At 44.8% G+C, this 18899-nt stretch overlaps 1 protein-coding gene across 19 annotated transcripts in view; it reads left to right on the top strand.

The window, feature by feature from the left end:
• Positions 1–5811: 5811 nt before the first annotated feature.
• Positions 5812–18899, top strand: part of PIAS2 (protein inhibitor of activated STAT 2) — a 32334-nt gene continuing 19246 nt past the window's right edge. For 7 of the 19 annotated variants that reach the window (XR_012627219.1, XR_012627217.1, XR_012627218.1 and 4 more), the window contains exons 1-2: positions 5818–6248; positions 16528–17002. Coding sequence is in view for 12 of the 19 variants with exons in the window: in XM_074857068.1 (XP_074713169.1) it covers positions 6225–6248; positions 16528–17002 (499 nt within the window). In the remaining 7 variants the exon portion in view is untranslated. Of the gene's footprint in view, positions 6249–16527; positions 17003–18899 lie in introns of all 19 variants that reach the window. The other 12 variants (XR_012627221.1, XR_012627220.1, XM_074857071.1 and 9 more) reach the window with 7 other exon arrangements.

The raw sequence follows: 18899 nt of genomic DNA, 5'->3' as shown, positions 1-18899 counted from the left end.
AGCCATCCCAATTAGGTTTCCAAAATCATACTGTTACTGTTGAGAGAATAGCCCAGGTTTTTGGTTTTCCTTGACTGGAGAGTGTTTTCTACCAGTCTCTTAAAGGGGTAGCACTATCTTAATATGTGATTTGCTACTGTTTTGGTGGACAAAGAGTCTTCAATCCTTAGAACACAAACGTGAGGGTAATTTTCATGATGAATCTTCCAAACTGACTTTGGAGACAAATGCACACCCACAGTTGGGGAGGCTGTGTTCAGGACCCCACAAAAGCTCAGGCAGTTAAATCTGCAAGGGCAAACTTCAGCAGCTGAACAGTGTTGGTTGGCAGGATCAAGGTGTCCCCAAACAATTCAAGAATGTACAAAGAAACCATGCTAGGGCACTCATTATCTAGGCCTTACATTCAATAGGCATCATTTAATAAAAGTAATAACAGGTAAACAACTTTATAGCAAACATTTAAATATTTTCCTGCTGTGCTTATAATCAAAATATAGGTGTAACACCCTAGTATGTCAGGATAGGCAAGCAAAGCTAATTAACGTGTTTCATCATCAAAACATAAAAATAAGAAGAAATTAGATTTCTAATTTACATTTTGTCTATATATAATATATATCTACTGAGTCTGATATCACTTTAGTTAATATAACTTCACTGTATGTCTTGACAGAGAAGATTATTTCCCATCTAAGCTCTGTTTTGTCCGCTGCACAGAAGGTGCAGATACAAAGCACTGTACAAAGTACAATTTCTTTCCAATACATAAAGTATCCAACTCAGAACATCTTGTCTTGGAATCAGAGCCCATATTTTTATCGGCAGGGGAGCAATTAAGGGGGTCTGTGAGTCTCTGTTCTTTGACAGTTTTAGACCTAACACAAGGGGACTGTGGGCACTGAGCGGCACCCCATCACATTTTTGCCATCCACTTTCTCTAGTGTTACATTAAAAAATAAATGGCTATGGGATAGGAAAGATGATGGAGAAGTCTCAGGCTGGCCTCCTAAAGTTCCTTCCTTTAAACACAGCATACACACAAAAAAAATCTACCTTTGACTGAGTCATGTCAGACCCCCCCAGTCACTGTCTGTAATTCATTTTCAGTTGTATTAGCAGCTGGTTAAGCAGCACAGGAGGCGTTTGTTGAGGTATAATGCTGATGAGTGTAATCGCTGCAATGCTGGGAGCAGCTGTAGGGTGAGTTTTTTTGTTGTTTCGTTTTTAACTGTCTGCAGTGTGTCTGTGGGAGGCAGGGAGAATTTATTTAGATGCTCAGATGTTCCAATTTCAGTAGGTAACACAGCTGTGGGAAGAGTCAGTGCTTGTATAGACAGACTGTGCATAGTCCTAGAAAGATGACTAAAGAAGGTTGAAGCCCAGATGTTTGGGTTTTTTCCTAACAAGTCTAACTCAATTTAGGGGGCAGGATGCTTAGACCCTATAGGCTCCCTTCTTACACTAATTAGAGCCTATTGGGAAAACAAACTAATTGCTGCAGTGATATGCTGTCAGATGGGAGTTGTTGTAGATTGAGATCAGAGGGAAGCTGAGTACCACCACTCACTCCCCGCTTCTCCCCCAGTGTGGGAAGGAGGAAAAAAGTAAAAGGCTCAGGAATTGACATAAGGAGAGAGAGGGGTGACTCACCCATTATGGTCATGGGCAAAAGACAGACTCATCAGGGGAAGAGAAAAGAACATGAATTTAATTCAGACACTAGTAATAACACTTAACAGACAGAGTAGGACTGTGAAAAACATTACCACATCTTGAAAACACCTCCTCCCACACGTCCCTTCCTCCTGGGCTTAGTTTTGCTCCCCATATGTCTATCTCCTCCCTCCCCAGCAGCACAGGGGCAGGAAATGGGGGTTATGGCCAGTCCTGCCGCTTCATCCCCCTCTGGGGGGGGGCCGACACATGACTCCTTGCATTCTTCCCCTGCTCCAGCTTGGTCTCCCTCTCATGGGAGACAGCCCTCCACGAACTTTCTCTGACATGAGTCACTCCCACAGGCCGCAGCATTTCCTAAGATGCTCCGGCGTGGGTCACCGCTATGTGTTGCAGTCCTCCCAGCACTCAACTACAACAGCGGGGGCTTCTTCTTCCCACAGAGTCCTGGCCTCTGTTAACTGCAGCCGCCTGCTCTGGTGTGGGGTCCTCCACAGGCTGCAACTCAGCATCTGCTCCTCTGGTGACCCCCATGGGTAGCGGGGGCTGTGTGTGTGGCCCTACCATCTCACCACAGGGTATGGGGGGCTCTGTGCTCTGGCACACCTCCCCCATTCCTCCCACTGACCTCAGTGTTCACATACATGTCCTGCTCATAACTCCAACTCCTTCTCCCAGTTCCCCTTCTTAAATACGTTATTGCGGGAGTGTGGCCACCATTATTAATTGGCTCAGCCTTGGCCAGAGGTGGGTCTCACGTGGGATGGGGGGAGTTTTGAGAAGCTTCTTATAGGAGCTACTGCTGTAGCCCCTTCCCCTGCTACCAAAAACCCTACCACATGTGCAAACCTGGCATGCTCCATGATCTGGTTGCTGTGAAGAAGGATAGGTTATCTGTTCCTCTGATGGCTGGTGCTGGGCCAGGTTTTAGAGCTTGTATTATAAAATTAGAAAAGACTTAACGGGAGAGTGTGGAAATGCTTTAGGAGCTGCAGCAGAGGGTTCTGTGAGGGGAAGGAATCACAGAATCATCTTGTTTGGAAAAGCCCTTGAAGATCCTCCAGTCCAACCATGAACCTCACACTGACCGTTCCCAACTCCACCAGATCCCTCAGCGCTGGGTCAACCGGACTCTTCAACCCCTCCAGGGATGGGGACTCCCCCCCTGCCCCGGGCAGCCCATTCCAACGCCCAACAACCCCTTCTGCAAAGAAATACTTCCTAAGAGCCAGTCTGACCCTGCCCTGGTGCAGCTTGAGGCCATTGCCTCTTGTCCTGGTGCTTGTTGCTTGTGTCAAGAGACTCATCCCCCCTCTCTGCACCCTCCTTTCAGGGAGTTGTAGAAGGCGATGAGGTCTCCCCTCAGCCTCCTCTTCTCCACACTAAACCCCCCCAGTTCCCTCAGCCGCTCCCCATCAGACCTGTGCTCCAGACCCTGCACCAGCTCTGTTGCCCTTCTCTGGACACGCTCGAGTCATTCAATGGCCTTTTTGGAGTGAGGGGCCCAAAACTGAACCCACTCATCGAGGTGCGGCCTCACCAGTGCCGAGTACAGGGGTCAGATCCCTTCCCTGTCCCTGCTGGCCATGCTATTTCTGATACAAGCCAGGATGCCATTGGCCTTCTTGGCCACCTGGGCACTCTGCTGGCTCCTGTTCAGCCAGCTGTCAATCAACACCCCCAGGTCCCTCTCTGACTGGCAGCTCTCCAGCCACTCCTCCCCAAGCCTGTAGCGCTGCTGGGAGTTGTTGTGGCCCAAGTGCAGCACCCGGCATTTGGCCTTAGTGAAACTCCTCCAGTTGGCCTCAGCCCATCGCTCCAGCCTGGCCAGGTCTCTCTGCAGAGCCTCCCTACCCTCGAGCAGATCAACACTCCCACCCAACTTGGTGTCATCTGCAAACTTACTGAGGGTGCACTCGATCCCCTCGTCTAGATCATCAATAAAGATGTTAAACAGGAGTGGCCCCAAAAACGAGCCCTGGGGGACACCACTCATGACCGGCCGCCACCGGATTTAACTCCATTCACCACAACTCCTTGGGCCCGGCCATCCAGCCAGTTTTTTACCCAGCGAAGTGTGTGCCCATCCAAGCCATGAGCAGCCAGTTTCGCCAGGAGAATGCTGTGGGAAACGGTGTCAAAGGCCTTACTAAAGTCAAGGTAAACAACATCCACAGCCTTTCCCTCATCCAATAAGCAGGAGGAAGTATTGGAATTGCAATAAGAAGCAGCAGCAGAAGTATCAGAAGCTGGAAGAACATCAAATGCTTGAAGTAGGTTTCTTAAAATTTTGGTGGAAAGAGAAGTGTTGGAAAGGTTAAAGTGTTGGTAAGCTGCTAAGATGGCCTGGTATCTGGGGAGTGTAAGTCTGGAGTTGATATGTGTGTGAGGAGTTTTGAAAAAACAGGATTTTGAAGAACTAGAGCAAAAGGGGAGACTGATTCCAGTTACTGGAAAAACCGCAAGAGAGAGATTTGAGAGAAACCTTGGTGTAGAGATAACAGAGTGGGGGAGGACCGGCCTGTGCCCTATGCTTTTGTAGAGTAAGGACCTAGGAAAAAGTTTGAGGAGGACGGAGTACTTGTTTTTTCAAGGATATAGCCCCAGTGATGAGCAGGGGAAAGGTTGTGAGGGGAAGCTGGGGGAAAACAAAATATGATTAAAAGAACTCTAAGGAACTGTTTTCGTCAAGCAAGAACTTAGGATAAGCTAATATGTAAATACTTCTTATCTTATGCATGTGAGGTGTTAAAATGCAAACTATAATCTGTTTGTTCTTACCTCAATGGATATTGGGGATGAGAAGAATGAGGAGGTTGAAAGATGTGGTTATGAAGTGAGAGGTGAGTGTACATGAGAAAAGGAATGCCTGGCTCTGGTGTGAGCTTGAACATTGATGTCTTTCCTGGTGTATTTAAAGGAAGAAACGTGAGGGTGTGTTGAAAGAAGGAGAGATAAGGCTTTGGTCTGGCATGTGCTTTAATGATCTAAGAGTTCCTAACCTGCAGCTTGCCCCTTTAGTCTGGTATTGAATTGCAGGGAAAAAGAAACGTTTGATGGACTTTGGAGTTGAACTCATGCAGCGGTGTGGCAGACAGCATGCTTTGTTAGGCTGGAAATTCCTGGCTTTGACTAACAAAAGGGGTTTGAAATTAATGAAGTCCTTATGTTTAAATCTTCAAGGAGTTGACTGTTATAAGACCAAGCACAGTTTATGCAGAGAAGGACTGTCTAGCTGTGGTTATGGTTAAAAACTTTAGCAGAACTGATGGTTTATCTTGGATGAGCTGTTTTGCTATTGCAAAAATACTGCTAATAATGTTAATTATTGAGTTTCTATGCGTCCAGATCCTGTAACTATATTGAGTGACCATAGCCAGTGTGTACAGAAGGCATCACTACCCTCTCCAAAACCTCAGTTTTTTGTTCCCAGAATTGCCTGCCAGAATCCCTCCTAGCAGAGCTTGCTGATGATGAGGCCTGTCTCTTGGCTCATTAAGAAGCTCCTGGTGTAGTGTACTTGTGTTTGTTCTGAGAGATCTTACAGTTGAGTTACCGCTCTGAATCTGTCACTTGTGCAAAAACTGCTGCCTTTTGGTTAATATGGGTAAATACATTTTGTGTTTCAGAAATTATGGGTTCCCCCCCCCCAATGTCTCTATTCTTGTTTGGGTTGGTTTGGCTGCTTGCCTGTTTGTTGGCTCAGTCTTTGCTTTTTTTATTGCAATAAATTGGTTGATTGGTTTAACAGCCCAGTTGCCAGTGAAACTGAATATTGTGACTAGGTAATTATTGTGACTAGATAATGATCTCCGGCTGCTTTTGAAAATAGTATTCTCAGCTGCACCTCGATGTTTATTTTTCTGTGAATGTCTCAACATTTCCCTTACAGCAGGAAACCCATTACCCAGTTTTGAAGCTTACTGCCAGTGACTTTTTCGCTTCATTTTTTATTGATAAAATGTGTCACATCATCATTGTAACACAAATTATGGGAATGTTCTTGTTTAGATGGATAAAACTAAGAAAGCTATAAAATCACAGCGCAAGCCCAACCTTCCTGTTTAATACGCTTCAGTCGCAAGACTGTTGTATTATTTGTCGTAGGGTTTTTTTTTGCGAATGTAATAATCGTTTCACCCCTGAGCGTGACGTCCGCGGTGTTAACTTTGGGGAGAGGGAGAGGGGCAGCCCTGAGGGGTGCCATCCCGCCGGCCGCTCCCCGCTCACCCTCACGTCCCCTTGGCTGTCACGCCGGGCGCCTTCCGCGCCGCCCCGGGCCCGCTAGGGACCCCGAGGGTGGCGGAGGGGCCCTTCTTAGTACCGGCGGGTCTGTAAGTACCAAAAAAAATATGCTCTTTTCTTCCCCTCAGGGGCGGCCCCGGGAGACGGTGCGAAGTCCCTCCCTTCTCTCCCGCCCGTCCGCCGGCACCTCCTTCCCTCGTCATATGCCGGGGGCGCGCGCAGGGTGCACGATGGTGGCGGCGGGGCCCGGCGACGGCGGCGGCAGCAGCAGCGGCGGCAGCAGCAGCAGCAGCGGGTAGAAAATGGCGGATTTCGAGGAGCTGCGGGTGAGCAGGGAGTGAGGCGGCGGGAGCGGGGGAGACGCGCGCTAAGATGTCGCCCGGCCGTTCCCACAGCGGGGTGGCCCCTCGCCTACACCCCCTTCCCCCGGCCTTTCCTCCCGGGGAGCCCCCGCCGCACCCCTCGGTGCTTGCCGGGGATTGGGGGGGGGGGGAGGTGAGCCGTCAGCGCCTCTCGCTGAGGCGGCAGCCCCGCTGGGAAACCCCTGGGCCCCACGGCCGCCTCTGTCTTCCCCGGGGAGGGAGCGGGGCCGCCCTGAAACGCGGCTGGGGGGCGGTGGAAGCCGGCGCCTCTGCCTGAGGAAAACCCTCCCTGTCACTTCCCGCGGGCGGGGGGCTCGGGGAGCCCGCTGTCCCTTTTCCCCCCATCTCCCCTACCCCCCGACATTTTAAAAGGCGTTTCGCTTGTTGCGGGCGGCCCGGCCGGGCGAGAAGCCGGGCCCCGGCCCGGTGCCGGCGTCTCGCATGGCGCCCGGCGGGGCTCCGCGCCCTCGGGAGGGCCCAGCGCCGCGGTGCCCTTGCTGCGAGCTGAAGGGAGATTGTCTGAGAAATTACTGAATTTTGGGAAGTGCTAATGACGATTGAATTTTTAAAAAGTCCTTAATCGCTTTCTAACCGGGAGAACTGTGCCTGTGAAGCGTGAAATCCAGTATTTCTTTTCGGACCTGTTTTATCTTCAGTTGAATGTATTTTCTATTGCACTTGTGGAGTTTATGTAACAGATTTTTTGGTGCGCGGGGATCGCCTTTCATATTTTGAGGTGTGTACGCAAAGAGCAGACTACACTGTTTTGTTTTTCTGTACATTCCTTGAGCAGTCTGGGAGTATCTTTGTTTGGAAGGAGAATGTTGTCCTTCTGCAGTATCTGTAACTGCAGAAGTGTTGCCGTGGAAATACTATGTGCCCACTGAACCCCCCCGACCTAGACTTTCCTACAGAAGGAATAAAAGTCGGTTAAATACGAACCACTGTGTATTAGGCTTTAGTGTAGAGAAAGGTCTGATGGCTGACCTGACTGTAGTCTGACCAACAGTGGGAAGTATGCTGCAATCACCAGAGCATTTCCTACACTAAGGCTTCTTCCAGCACTAACACCGCTTGGCTTGAAGTGGCTGTAGTGTAGCTGAGAAGCTTGGTTATAAAAACCTCATTGAAAGAACTGAGTGTCTTTATTTGGGGATAACAGTGCTCTATCTCAATCTTAGGTTTAAGAAGGGTTAGCTTATTTTTTCCCAAGTCAAATGTTGGGGTTTTTTTAAAACTTGTTTGTGTTTACATGTTTTTCTGTTTAGTATCCTCACTCTTTTTTGGCCCTTGTTCCAAGTTCTCTCAAAGGGTGTAGCTATGTAGGTGGCTAAACCCCCAGTGTAAACTTTGTAGCAGAGATAACTCTGCTTTGTGTAGCTCCTCTTCTCTGGGCTTGAGCTGGAGCTGTGATCTGCATTTTCCAAAACGTTATAATCACTTACCTAGGTATGCATAAGTATTGATAGACTCTGGGAATTGGGTACCTAAATACCTTTGAAATTATATATGCACCTGAGTGGCTTGCCAGAAGTAACACAGGAAGTATGGAGGGAAGAGGGAACTGGGTTTCAGGCCACCTACAGGACTGCCCTTTTGTCACTCAAAAGAATAGGTATCAGTAATTAAAAAAATACTAGTCTGAAGAAATGTCTTTTGATGTTCCCATTCCTCTTATTTATGAACTGAAGCTTCTCTAACTGTTCAAGATCTGGCTGATAGTAACTCATGGTTCATTTTGGGAAAGCTCTAGGTGTTTTTTTGAAGAGAATAGTGTAGACTGCCTCCTGTCTTCAAGGCCTTTTCTGACATGTTTTTTTTTTAAAGAAGATATGTTTGAATGCATCTGCCTGAATACCAGGCGCTTAGTCTGCAGGTTTAAGTTTTTTTCAGACAACCAATTCTTACTGCTTTGGCCAGAGAAGAGAGAGACACACACACACATGCACACCCCACCCCCCCCCACCCCCACCCCCCCAGTAGATTTTGTGAATTGATCTTTAAGAGTGATCTTAAACTGCTGCTTTATAGATTCATGTTTTTATGGCGTTGTTTGCTGCTCTCTTGTTGATTGCAGTTTCCTGTAGTATGTGATCTCTACCAGCCTTATAAAAGGCCACTAGGGCAATTTGGAGAGTTTGAATTTATTTAGTAAATCGTTAAGGACTGACTAAAGGCGGGAGGTCAGAGTTCTCTCAAGCTCTGTTTTTTGAGGGAAACATGCAGGGACAGCATTTTTCTATTTTCAGGGCAAAGGATTGTTTTAGTATTTGTTAGTACCATCCTTGCCATCCTCTGGGTCTTTGGAGTAGTTCTGGGGAGCTATGACCAAAGGATTATAACTGAGAGGCTGTAGTGAAAGAAAACAAAGGGACTCAAAGGAACTTGCTATTACATCATGCCTTTTGCAAATCTTCAGTTTTGTTAAAGGATTTGGAAGTAGCTGTAACCACAGTCACTACTTTTCAAGATATTGGTGAAAATGTCCAATATAAGGCTTACCCCTTTCAGACCTTCAGGTTAACCCTTAATTAATTAGTAGTGTTTGTTGAATTCTGTAGGTTACCAGTTTCTGAGACATTAGGGAGTTACTGAGAAGATGTGGTGAGCACAACGGTATCTTTCTTGTAGTTTGAGATACAGTTTCCAGACCTGCTGTTTTTAAACATGGCTCATACCTTTATCCATAATCCTCACTCATGAGTAGTCCGATGAATGTCAGAGGGATTACACAGGCGTAGATGGACGTGGAGCAGAAGTCAGCAGTCTGGTGTGGAGGCATGTAAACACATTTTTGAACAGAATTGGCCCAGGAGTGGGGAACTACAGCTCCTTCTGAGAGCCATCTGTGAGAAAACGGTTCCAGCTCCCAACAAATTAACTCACCGAGATTTGGCTTGAAGCTACTGTGTGCATCCCAGCAAAATACTGCAGATAAGAGGATCGGTTATATGTTATTACTTAGAGGGAGAGAGAGAACATCTCTTGGGTCTCCTAAGTTTCTGCTGGCATCTTGACTCTAATTTGGAAACAACACAGGGTGCAGACTACCCTTGAAACACTGCAGATCCCTAGTTTAGAAGGTAACAGCTTCAGCCTCATAGTTTGTATTTAAGTGGGTTTTGAAGTAATGTGTTAGTTTCATCTTTATGGGGGGGGGAAGCAGCTCTTTATAGGCAAATTAATATGCCTATGCCAAAACTAATTTGTGTGATGCTAGAGATCAGTTTCATGGCCATTGTGGGAAAAAAAAAATTGTTTTAGTGAGAAGAGTTGGAAGTGTGCTCATACATCCTGTGTGGAAGGTGAGATTACACACAATTTGTACACACAAAAATCAGGGTTTATAAATGCTGAAAGTAAGTCCCACTTTTAATTTTTGCTCTTGCACAGCCAGTACTGAAGTCAGGCAATTCAAATGTGAAGAGCAATATGGTTAGGATACCATATTAAAATACAGAAATTGAAGTCTCATTCTTGTATGTATGGGATCTCTCATTCATACCAGATTTGGTGTCTTTCTGCTCCTTTTGCTTTATTTTTTGGGTCTGAATGGATGGTGTTTGCCTGTTTAGCAGGTGAAGCAGTGCTTCGTGCTGATTTGTTAACCAAGACAAAAATGGAGAGTTATTTTCACAATGTCTACTTCAAGCTTGTTGCCGAACAATCTGTTTTACTCTGGTTTATTTTAGCTGTATTAATAACATTGTACTGTATGTGCCAACCGGTTTGGGCGTTTGACATAGAAATTGAATTCTGCATGTTGATCTGGGGTAAACTTAAAATGATGGACAGAATAGGTACTGAGAAGTTTGTTGGTGATGTAGTGATCTTTAGGTTGCAGTTAACATGGAGTGTATTAAATAAGATAACCTCTGATAAGATACTGTTAATAACCTATGATAATATACTGTTATCTTGTATCTCTGCGTAATTCCCCTGTTCTTCCTAGATGCATAATCACTTTTTCAGACCAGTGAGACCTGTGGTACCTTAAAAGTTTGTTGTATCTAGAGTAATCTACAATTAATGATTGTGCTGAGTGATGGAGAAGAGGAAGGAGATAATGTAGTTTGTGGTACTTAAAAAATGAGGCTGCAATGAAATGGGTCAAGCTTTGTTTTGCATGTCTTACCTGAAATTAATGCAAGTATTTGATTCAGGATTTTCACTGTTATATTAAGTGCATGCAACTTTGAAGACCAATGCCTAATTTAGGAGCCAGGCTAGAGTTAGTCCAAAAAAAAATCCCTGTAATACTGAGGACCTGATGGTCATGCTGTTTACACCAACTGTTGTGCTCTTCAGAGTTGCTCTTACTGCGCTGTACTACTTGCACAGATGTAACTAGTGACATCTTCATTCTTTCCCAGGACTTGCAGTTTTTTATCTAAGGTTACATCAGTTTCCAGAATACATTTATATTTGTTGTTAGGGTCAGCATAGAGGTCTTCAACCATCCCAAGACGTGAGTTGCTCTTTCTTACCAGTATTACACATTTGTAGCCCGCTGTAAATCAGCATGTATGCAGATTTATTGCAGAAGATGTCACAAATGTGATTCTCTGCTATGAGTGTCAGAAAAGGGCTTAAAGTCAGGAGTGGGCATTTGTCCTTGGTGTGTCCCTTCCCTACATAGCCTTCAGACACTTCAGAAACCATCTGGAAGCCAGTGGGGCTGAAGCAGAGCTCTTAGGTGGAGACTGACTAGAACTGTTGAGTTGACTTGGATTGCTTCTGCAGGTTCAGGTGTTGGGTTCACTACCTGAGCAGCTGCGATTGCCCTAGAAGCTACAGTCATTGGCGCAAATTGTAGATATATGTCAATAATTTAACAGGCATCCTTGATTGCCTTTCATTCATATAAGTACAATGACTGCTAAAATTACAGGTAGCGTTGGCAGGGGGAGTGTGGAGAATCATGTACCTCTTGTTTGAGAGGTATGTTTGGTTCCTTACTTTGCTCTGAAACATGCCTGCCCTTAATTTCAGTGGTGTGTCAGCATTTCCTGGACTTTCCCTGTGAAGTGAATGCCATTCCAGATACACCTACGGCTTAATGTGTTAGAACAGTATTTCTGCTTATGAATCATGGTTGCTATAGTTTAACAATAAGAAACAAAAAACCCTTTGAAACTTCTTACGACCTTCAAGTATGAATTTCAGGGGAAAAAGTGTTTCTGGAATATAAAAGTACTTGAATTATCCAGACTGATTTCCTTCCTTAAAGTTCTGTCAAACTACTCTTTGTGTTCATGGAGAAACATTAAAAATAAAACGACTTTGGTCTTCTGTGTTAAAAAAGCTCTTTATTGGGCTGTGCAGCTGTAAAGAACTTCTCTTAAGAGAAAATAGATGGCATTTACATGACACAATTTAAATGTCTAATCTTAATTCAGTGATGTGAAAAGCATGTTAATAGCTAGGCTGCAGTCTTCTGCAATATTGCTGGAACCCCAAAATAAAATAACTTGGTAGTGTTTGTTGGAAGTAATATCTATCTTGCACCATGATTATAAATGCTCCTAAGCATATGTTACACCTCCATTAAAACCTTGTTGATTATAATGAGTGTCAACTTTCATATATCTGTAGATGGAATAATAAGCTAAAATGTGTAGGTCAGGCTAGCTGTGTGTTCATGCACGTGGCTGTTGTTACCTTAAAGGGAATGTAGAATCAGCTTTAGGGGGAAAATGTTTCAAAAGCCATTGTTTAATTACTTTCAGTAAAATTCACTTTTGCAAGACTTCTTTAAAAAGCGTATGTAAGATTTTTGTGTTGATGGACAAAACTGTAATTTTTTTTTTTGCTCCCAAGCACTTTTAATGGAGGTGTCAATTTAAAATCTTGCTGACTATGTATTGAAGCCAGCCTGTGTCTTCTAATGAAATGAAATCCATCTTGTAACAAAATGCTAGTTTGTGGAATTTCTGCATAAAATGTTAGCTGTTTCAGGGCGTGATTAACTGCACATTTCACCTTGAGTAACTTGCAGGAATGCACAGAAGGCAGCAGACAGGGTAATAGACAGTATTTTGCAATACATGCTTTTCCTTAATCTCAATGTAACGGATTATTTTGTTCATTTGCATTCGGATAATGGAATCCAGAATCATGCTTACTGCCTACATCTGAAATAAAGGAGCTGATGCTGCTATCAAGCTTATGCAACTATCTATGGAACCACAACATGAAGTTCTCAGTAAATTCTTGAATATCAGTATTATCTTATCACAATTTCTCTTTTATGTGGCATGACTATAAAGCTGTTATAGTACTTCAAGCTATTTTTTATGAATACTGAAACACTTTATTTTCTTCACCCTCTTTGACTGTGAGACTAAGGAAAAGTAGCAGGAGGGTGCCAGGTGGAAATTAACCTTCTCCAGCAGCTTGTGAACTGGATGGAGTTCTGTATTTCCTCTTCTCTTGTATCATTTTTCTGTTGAGAGAAGTTGCTGGGATGAAATTAAGGTGACATCTGCTGTTGGTGTCGTCTTCAGAAGTTAGGGTGAGCTACTCAATGCCTCATGTGACACTGCTTTCACTGGCAGTTGCATCCATGGTGCATTTATTGATGGAGTGTTGGGGGAATACCAGTTTGAAGACTGCTGGGTTAGCTTCCTGATAGCTACTTGATAGAAGCGTCATTGTACCCAAACTGGCTGTCTGGAAATGTTGAAATTCAGTTGAAATAGGATAACTTCATCCCCTCAGCAATGAGAGAAGGGTGTACCTGATGCGAGGAGTATCACAGTATTTTAGATAGTTGTTTTGATATGCACGAATAATCACAGAATCATTCAGGTTGGAAAAGACCCTTGGGATCATTGAGTCCAACCCTCAGCCCTACTCTGCAAAGTTCTCCCCTACACCACACCCCCAATAGCTCATCCAAATGACCCTTAAACACATCCAGGGATGGTGACTCCACCCCCTCCCTGGGCAGTGTATTCCACTGTCTGACCACTCTTTCTGGGAAACATTTTTTCCTAATATCCAGTCTGAACCTCCCCTGTTGCAGTTTAAAGCCATTCCCTCTTGTTCTGTCACTAATCACCTGTGGGAAGAGACCAGCACCAACCTCTCTACAATGTCCTTTCAGGGAGCTGTAGAGAGTGATGAGGTCTCCCCTCAGCCTTCTCCTCCTCACACTAAACAGTCCCAGCTGCTTCAATGGCTCCTCACAGGATTTATTCTCCAGGCCCTTCACCAGCCTCGTTGCCCTCCTCTGCACTCGCTCAGTACCTCAAGATCTCTCATATTGAGGTGCCCAAAACTGGACACAACACTCCAGGTGTGGCCTCACCAGTGCAGAGCACAGGGGGACTATCACCTCCCTGCTTCTGCTGGTCACACTATTTCTAATCTAAGCCAGGATGCCGTTGGCTTTCTTGGCCACCTGGGCACACTGCTGGCTCGTGTTCAGCTGCTTGTCAATTAGAACCCCCAGATCCTTCTCTTCCAGACAGCTCCAGCCACCCCTCCCTGAGCCTGTAGCCATGCAGGGGGTTGTTGTGGCCCAAGTGCAGGACCTGGCACTTGGCCTTGTTGAAGCTCAACCCATTGACGTTGGCCCACCGATCCAAATCTATCCAAGCCTCTCTGTAGAGCCTCCCTATCCTCATGCACATCATCACTCCCGCTTAACTTGGTGTCATCTGCAAACTTACTGATGATACACTCTATGTCCTTATCAAGATCATCAATAAAGATGTTAAACAGAAATGGTCCCAACACCGATCCCTGAGGAACACCACTTGTGACCGGCCACCAGCTGGATTTAACTCCACTGACCACCACTCTCTGGGACCGTCCATCCAGCCAGTGCTTGATCCAGCAGACCACATGCTCATCCAGGCCATGAGCAGCCAGTTTTTCTATGAGAATTCTGTGGGGAACTGTGTCAAATGCTTTTTGAAAATCCAGGTAGACAATATCCACGGCTTTTCTCTCGTCCAATAGTTGGGTCATCTTGTCACAGAATGTGGCCCTTGAAAAGGCAGGTCCTGGCTGCTTGCTCCTGCTGTCTTGTAATGGCACAAGAGGGATCTGGACAGGCTGGATCAATGGCCCAAGGCCAATTGTGTGAGGTTCAACAAGGCTCAGTGCCAGGTGCTGCACCTGGGTCACAACAACCCCCTGCAACACTACAGGCTTGGGGGAGAGTGGCTGGAAAGCTCCCTGGCAGAAAAGGACATGGGTGTGTTGGTCAACAGCCGTATGAACATGAGCCAGCAGTGTGCCCAGGTGGTCAAGAAGGCCAATGGCATCCTGGCTTGTATCAGCAATAGCGTGGCCAGCAGGGACAGGGAAGGGATCGTCTCCCTGTACTCGGCACTGGTGAGGTCGCCCCTTGATGACTGGGTTCAGTTTTGGGCCCCTCACTGCAAGAAAGACGTTGAGGGTCTGGAGCATGTCCAGAGGAGGGCAGCAAAGTTGGTGAAGGGTCTGGAGCACAGGTGTGACGGGGAGCGGCTGAGGGAACTGGGGTTGTTTAGTCTGGAGAAAAGGAGGCTGAGGGGAGACTTTATCGCTCTCTACAACTGCCGGAAAGGAGGTTGTAGTGAGGTGGGGGCCGGTCTCTTCTCCCAAGTAACAAGTGATAGGACAAAAGAAACAGTCTCAAGTTTTGCCGGGGGAGGTTTAGACCGGATATTAGGAAAAATTTCTTTCCAGAAGGGTTGTCAAGCATTGGAACAGGCTGCCCAGAGCAGTGGTGGAGTCACCATCCCTGGAGGGGTTTAAAAGACGTGTAGATGTGGCACTTGGGGGATGTGGTTTAGAGGTGGACTCTGATCTTAAAGACCTTTTCCAACCATAAATGATTCTATGATTGAAGTTCAGTTTTCATCTGGCTCAATTCCCTGATCTGTCTAAAAACAATTTTCTCAACATTAAGGAGAGAATAGGGAGCAAGGAGCTAGGGACACAGGGGGAGTTCAGACTTATTTTGGTGGCTCACTGCATGGTTGTGGCATAGTTGTGTTAAAAGTTAAGCTGAGGTCAGATCTGTGTTAGAAGATAAGGGTGTAAACTCTTAACTGTGTAGTAAGGACTAGGGAAGGTAAACCTAAAATACTGCATTTTGAGTTGTATCCCTTCTGAAATCAGTGCCCAAATCTTTAAATGTTGTGTATTGGACTGCTATTTAAAAGTCAACAATGCACTTCTGAACTGTTTTTAAAAATATCTTTTATGATCCCAGATGTTTACTACTTCATACTTTCTCTTAGGTTCTTTGCCCTCCAGTTCTTGAGCCTGGAGTTGATACAGTACAGCAGTACAGATTAAAGTCAGACGTTCTTTCATGCTTAAAACTTAACCTCCTAGTTATGGTGGAAGAGTCCCACAGAAATAGGAAGGAAGGTGTTTAGAAGAATTCTGGACAATTTTATACCTCTGAAAAGAGAGCTTGCTCACAAAAATGTGAGACGATGCACCTATGCTACATTACTCATTTATAGTGATGGGGGGAGAAGATCACTTCCTCTTGCATAGTGGGCTTTTTTATTTCTTGGGGTTTTTTAAAAAATGAGAATCTGTTTATGACTTCATAGTTCAATCCTCAGTCTTCCATAACTAACTGATAACCAAGCAAATAGTAGTGTTTCCTCTTAAGAGATCTTTGTGTCCCACGATACCAGAACGTGATACAAAAGGAAAGGAAGTTTTCTGTGACATTTTGGAAGAATCAGTTATGTTGGTTAAACAGTTTGTTAGTATGTTAGTAGCTTTTACAAAAAGTGCCCACCTCGCTGTGCCACCCTTTCAAGAGTGAAACCTGATGTGCCTGTCTCTGTTCACACATGCATTTAATATGCTGCCCAAAATAAAGGATCTTTCAGAATAAACTATGCAGAACTTAAACACTTCCTTATTTTATTTCTTAAAGAATGTTGGAAGACAGGTGATAATACTGATTAATCTGATTTTTTTGTTTTTGTTTTCTTCCTCTTCTGCCTGAGAATTTAAGATAGCACTGCATGGGTTGCATTAAGGTTTTGTTGGTATTGTTTGAGTGTGGAAACAGAAGTCTTTTGAAGTTATGAACACAACTAAACTCAACCTTCTTTGTTTTAAACCAACTGTACTCTTGTGTCGAGTAAGGGTATGGGTAGTACCGAAGGTAACAAGTGTAAAACTAGAATGATGGAAGTTCAGATGCTTCACCATGCTCCTCAGAAAGGCCTGCTTGGGGTACTGTTGGTTCACCTGTGCTTATATCTTTTCTTTCTAGAATATGGTATCCAGTTTTCGTGTTTCTGAACTGCAAGTGTTGTTGGGGTTTGCTGGACGTAATAAAAGTGGGAGGAAACATGACCTCCTGATGAGGGCGCTGCACTTACTGAAGAGCGGCTGCAGCCCAGCGGTTCAGATAAAAATCCGAGAACTTTATAGGCGTCGGTACCCAAGGACAATTGAAGGACTTTCAGACTTAACGTCTATAAAACCCACGGTTTTCAACTTGGACAGTAGTTCCTCTCCAGTCGAGCCTGACCTGGCTGTTGCTGGCATTCACCCACTCCCTTCTACTTCAGTCACGTCTCAGTCTCCTTCCTCACCTGTGAATTCTGTGCTCCTCCAGGACACTAAGCCCCACTTCGAGATGCAGCAACCATCCCCTCCGATTCCACCTGTTCATCCCGATGTTCAACTGAAAAGCCTACCATTTTATGATGTGCTTGATGTGCTCATAAAACCTACGAGTCTAGGTAAGTGTTTTATAGCTCTGCAGGTTGTTTAATTCATGGAATAGGTGTTGCTTGTGACAGTGCTAAGTCCAGACTTAAATGGCTTTTTGCAGCTGGGGAAAAGTGGAGGCTCCCCTTCTCATCCCTACCCTTGTCGTCTCTTCACCGCTTGTCCCCAGAAGTGCCAAGACACACTTCAGAAAATAGTGTTCTCTTCTGTAAATACTATATAATTAAAGATCTTTGCCTTTTGAATATTAAATAAGGTTTTTGAATATTTAATAAGGTTTAATAAACCTTACAATGATCATCTAACTGCCTGACTGCTCCAGGGTGGACCAAAAGTTAGTGTGATAGTTAAGGGTGTTTTCCACGTGCTTCTTAAACACTGACAGGGTTAGGGCATTGACCACATCTCTAGGAAGCCCGTTACGGTGTTTGACCACCCTCTTGGCAGTAAATCTTCCTAATACTTAGTCTGAACCTCTACTTTTGACTGAAAGATTTGAAGTCTCTGCCTGGTACAAGTGAGGAACCCATCGGTCAGGGCCAACAGGAAAATGATTTCAGGGTTATATAGGGAAATTAATAAGTTGCAACAGTGTAAAGAGAACAAGGTCACTGGTTTGGTAGATTATGCTTATCTCACTGCAACAGTTCTGCTGGTTCTGACGTCTGACACTGAAATAGATACTTTGTGCAGCAGAGTTCAATGTTGTGCTCCTTCTAGTGAAGGTTTCTCAGCCTACGGGTTGTTGCCATACTGTATATTAAAATGTGGAGTGGGCTGTTGTCTTCCAGATCACTTGAAGTCTCAGTTTAGTTTCCTCAAACGCCTCACTCTTAAATGTGCTTAATTATTTGGAAATACGTTGTTTTCTGTCTTGAAATTCAACCTGTCTTACCTTATATGGTAGAAAATGTTCCCGAACTGTTCACTAATATTGTTTAGAAACACTTCAGCATTTTGCAGGCTGTTTGTATCCTCTAAAACTTTTTAATTTCTTAACTGATAATAGAGCCTTTTAGGCTGTGACTTGTACCTCGGTGAGACATACACTGATCACTAGTCATCCTCCAGTACCCAAAGCAGCAAACATTACTAACAAGCATTATTTACAGTGCCTCTTGTCACTTCTGTTTGTGTGTCATGACACCCTGTTAGAGAAAAGTTTAATATCAAACCCGAGCATTGGTACAGTAGTTGCTGCGGTCTTGGACAGCTCTATGGCTCCTGCTGCCATCACCTTTACAGAGATAATCTGTCAACACCACCGTGTCCTGCCTAACGCCTGCTTATGTTCGCTGTGCGCAGTAGCTGAGTGTCTTAACTAGGTTCCTGAATTATTCTGTGTTGTGGAACAACTCTTGGCTCATAGTTAACCAGACTGGTTGCCAGCCACATAGTCGTGCTGTCCCATAAAATGCAACATATGCTCCACGTTATATTTCTGCTGTGTAGTTACCTTTTGTTTCCTGGTCAATGATATCTAGAAGTGATAGTGATATGCCAGAAATTTCCCTAACAGCTGTTTTCCTTAACTTTGGAAATGATCCTTTTTTTCTGAAAGGAGAATCCTTCCTTAGGGGTTAGAGCTGCATGTAAATTCCTCTTTCCTTTGCAGACTGTAGTCTCTTCATTTCAGGTTGCCCAGTTGTCATAGGAGTGAGGATTATCTAGTCCTGTAACATTTGGCTTCTCTTAGGATGTAGGCAAGTGGGACAAAATTAATTAAACTGAGTGCTTGCTTGCCTTCAAACTCTTTCCAGAGCACAGTACTTGAAGATGGCAGCAGCCAGAGCTACAACTCGGATCTGTGTGAGGAGGAGTGGGGAAATTGATATGCAAATAATGGATCCTTCTGATGTTAGAAGGATATGAACATTGGCTGAAAATTACTATTAACATGGATTCATG

This window comes from Strix uralensis, chromosome Z, assembly GCF_047716275.1.
Source record: "Strix uralensis isolate ZFMK-TIS-50842 chromosome Z, bStrUra1, whole genome shotgun sequence".
NCBI classification, from domain to species: Eukaryota; Metazoa; Chordata; class Aves; order Strigiformes; family Strigidae; genus Strix; species Strix uralensis.
The sequence above is the reverse complement of the archived record's forward strand: the minus strand, read 5'-3'. Positions and strand labels throughout refer to the sequence as shown.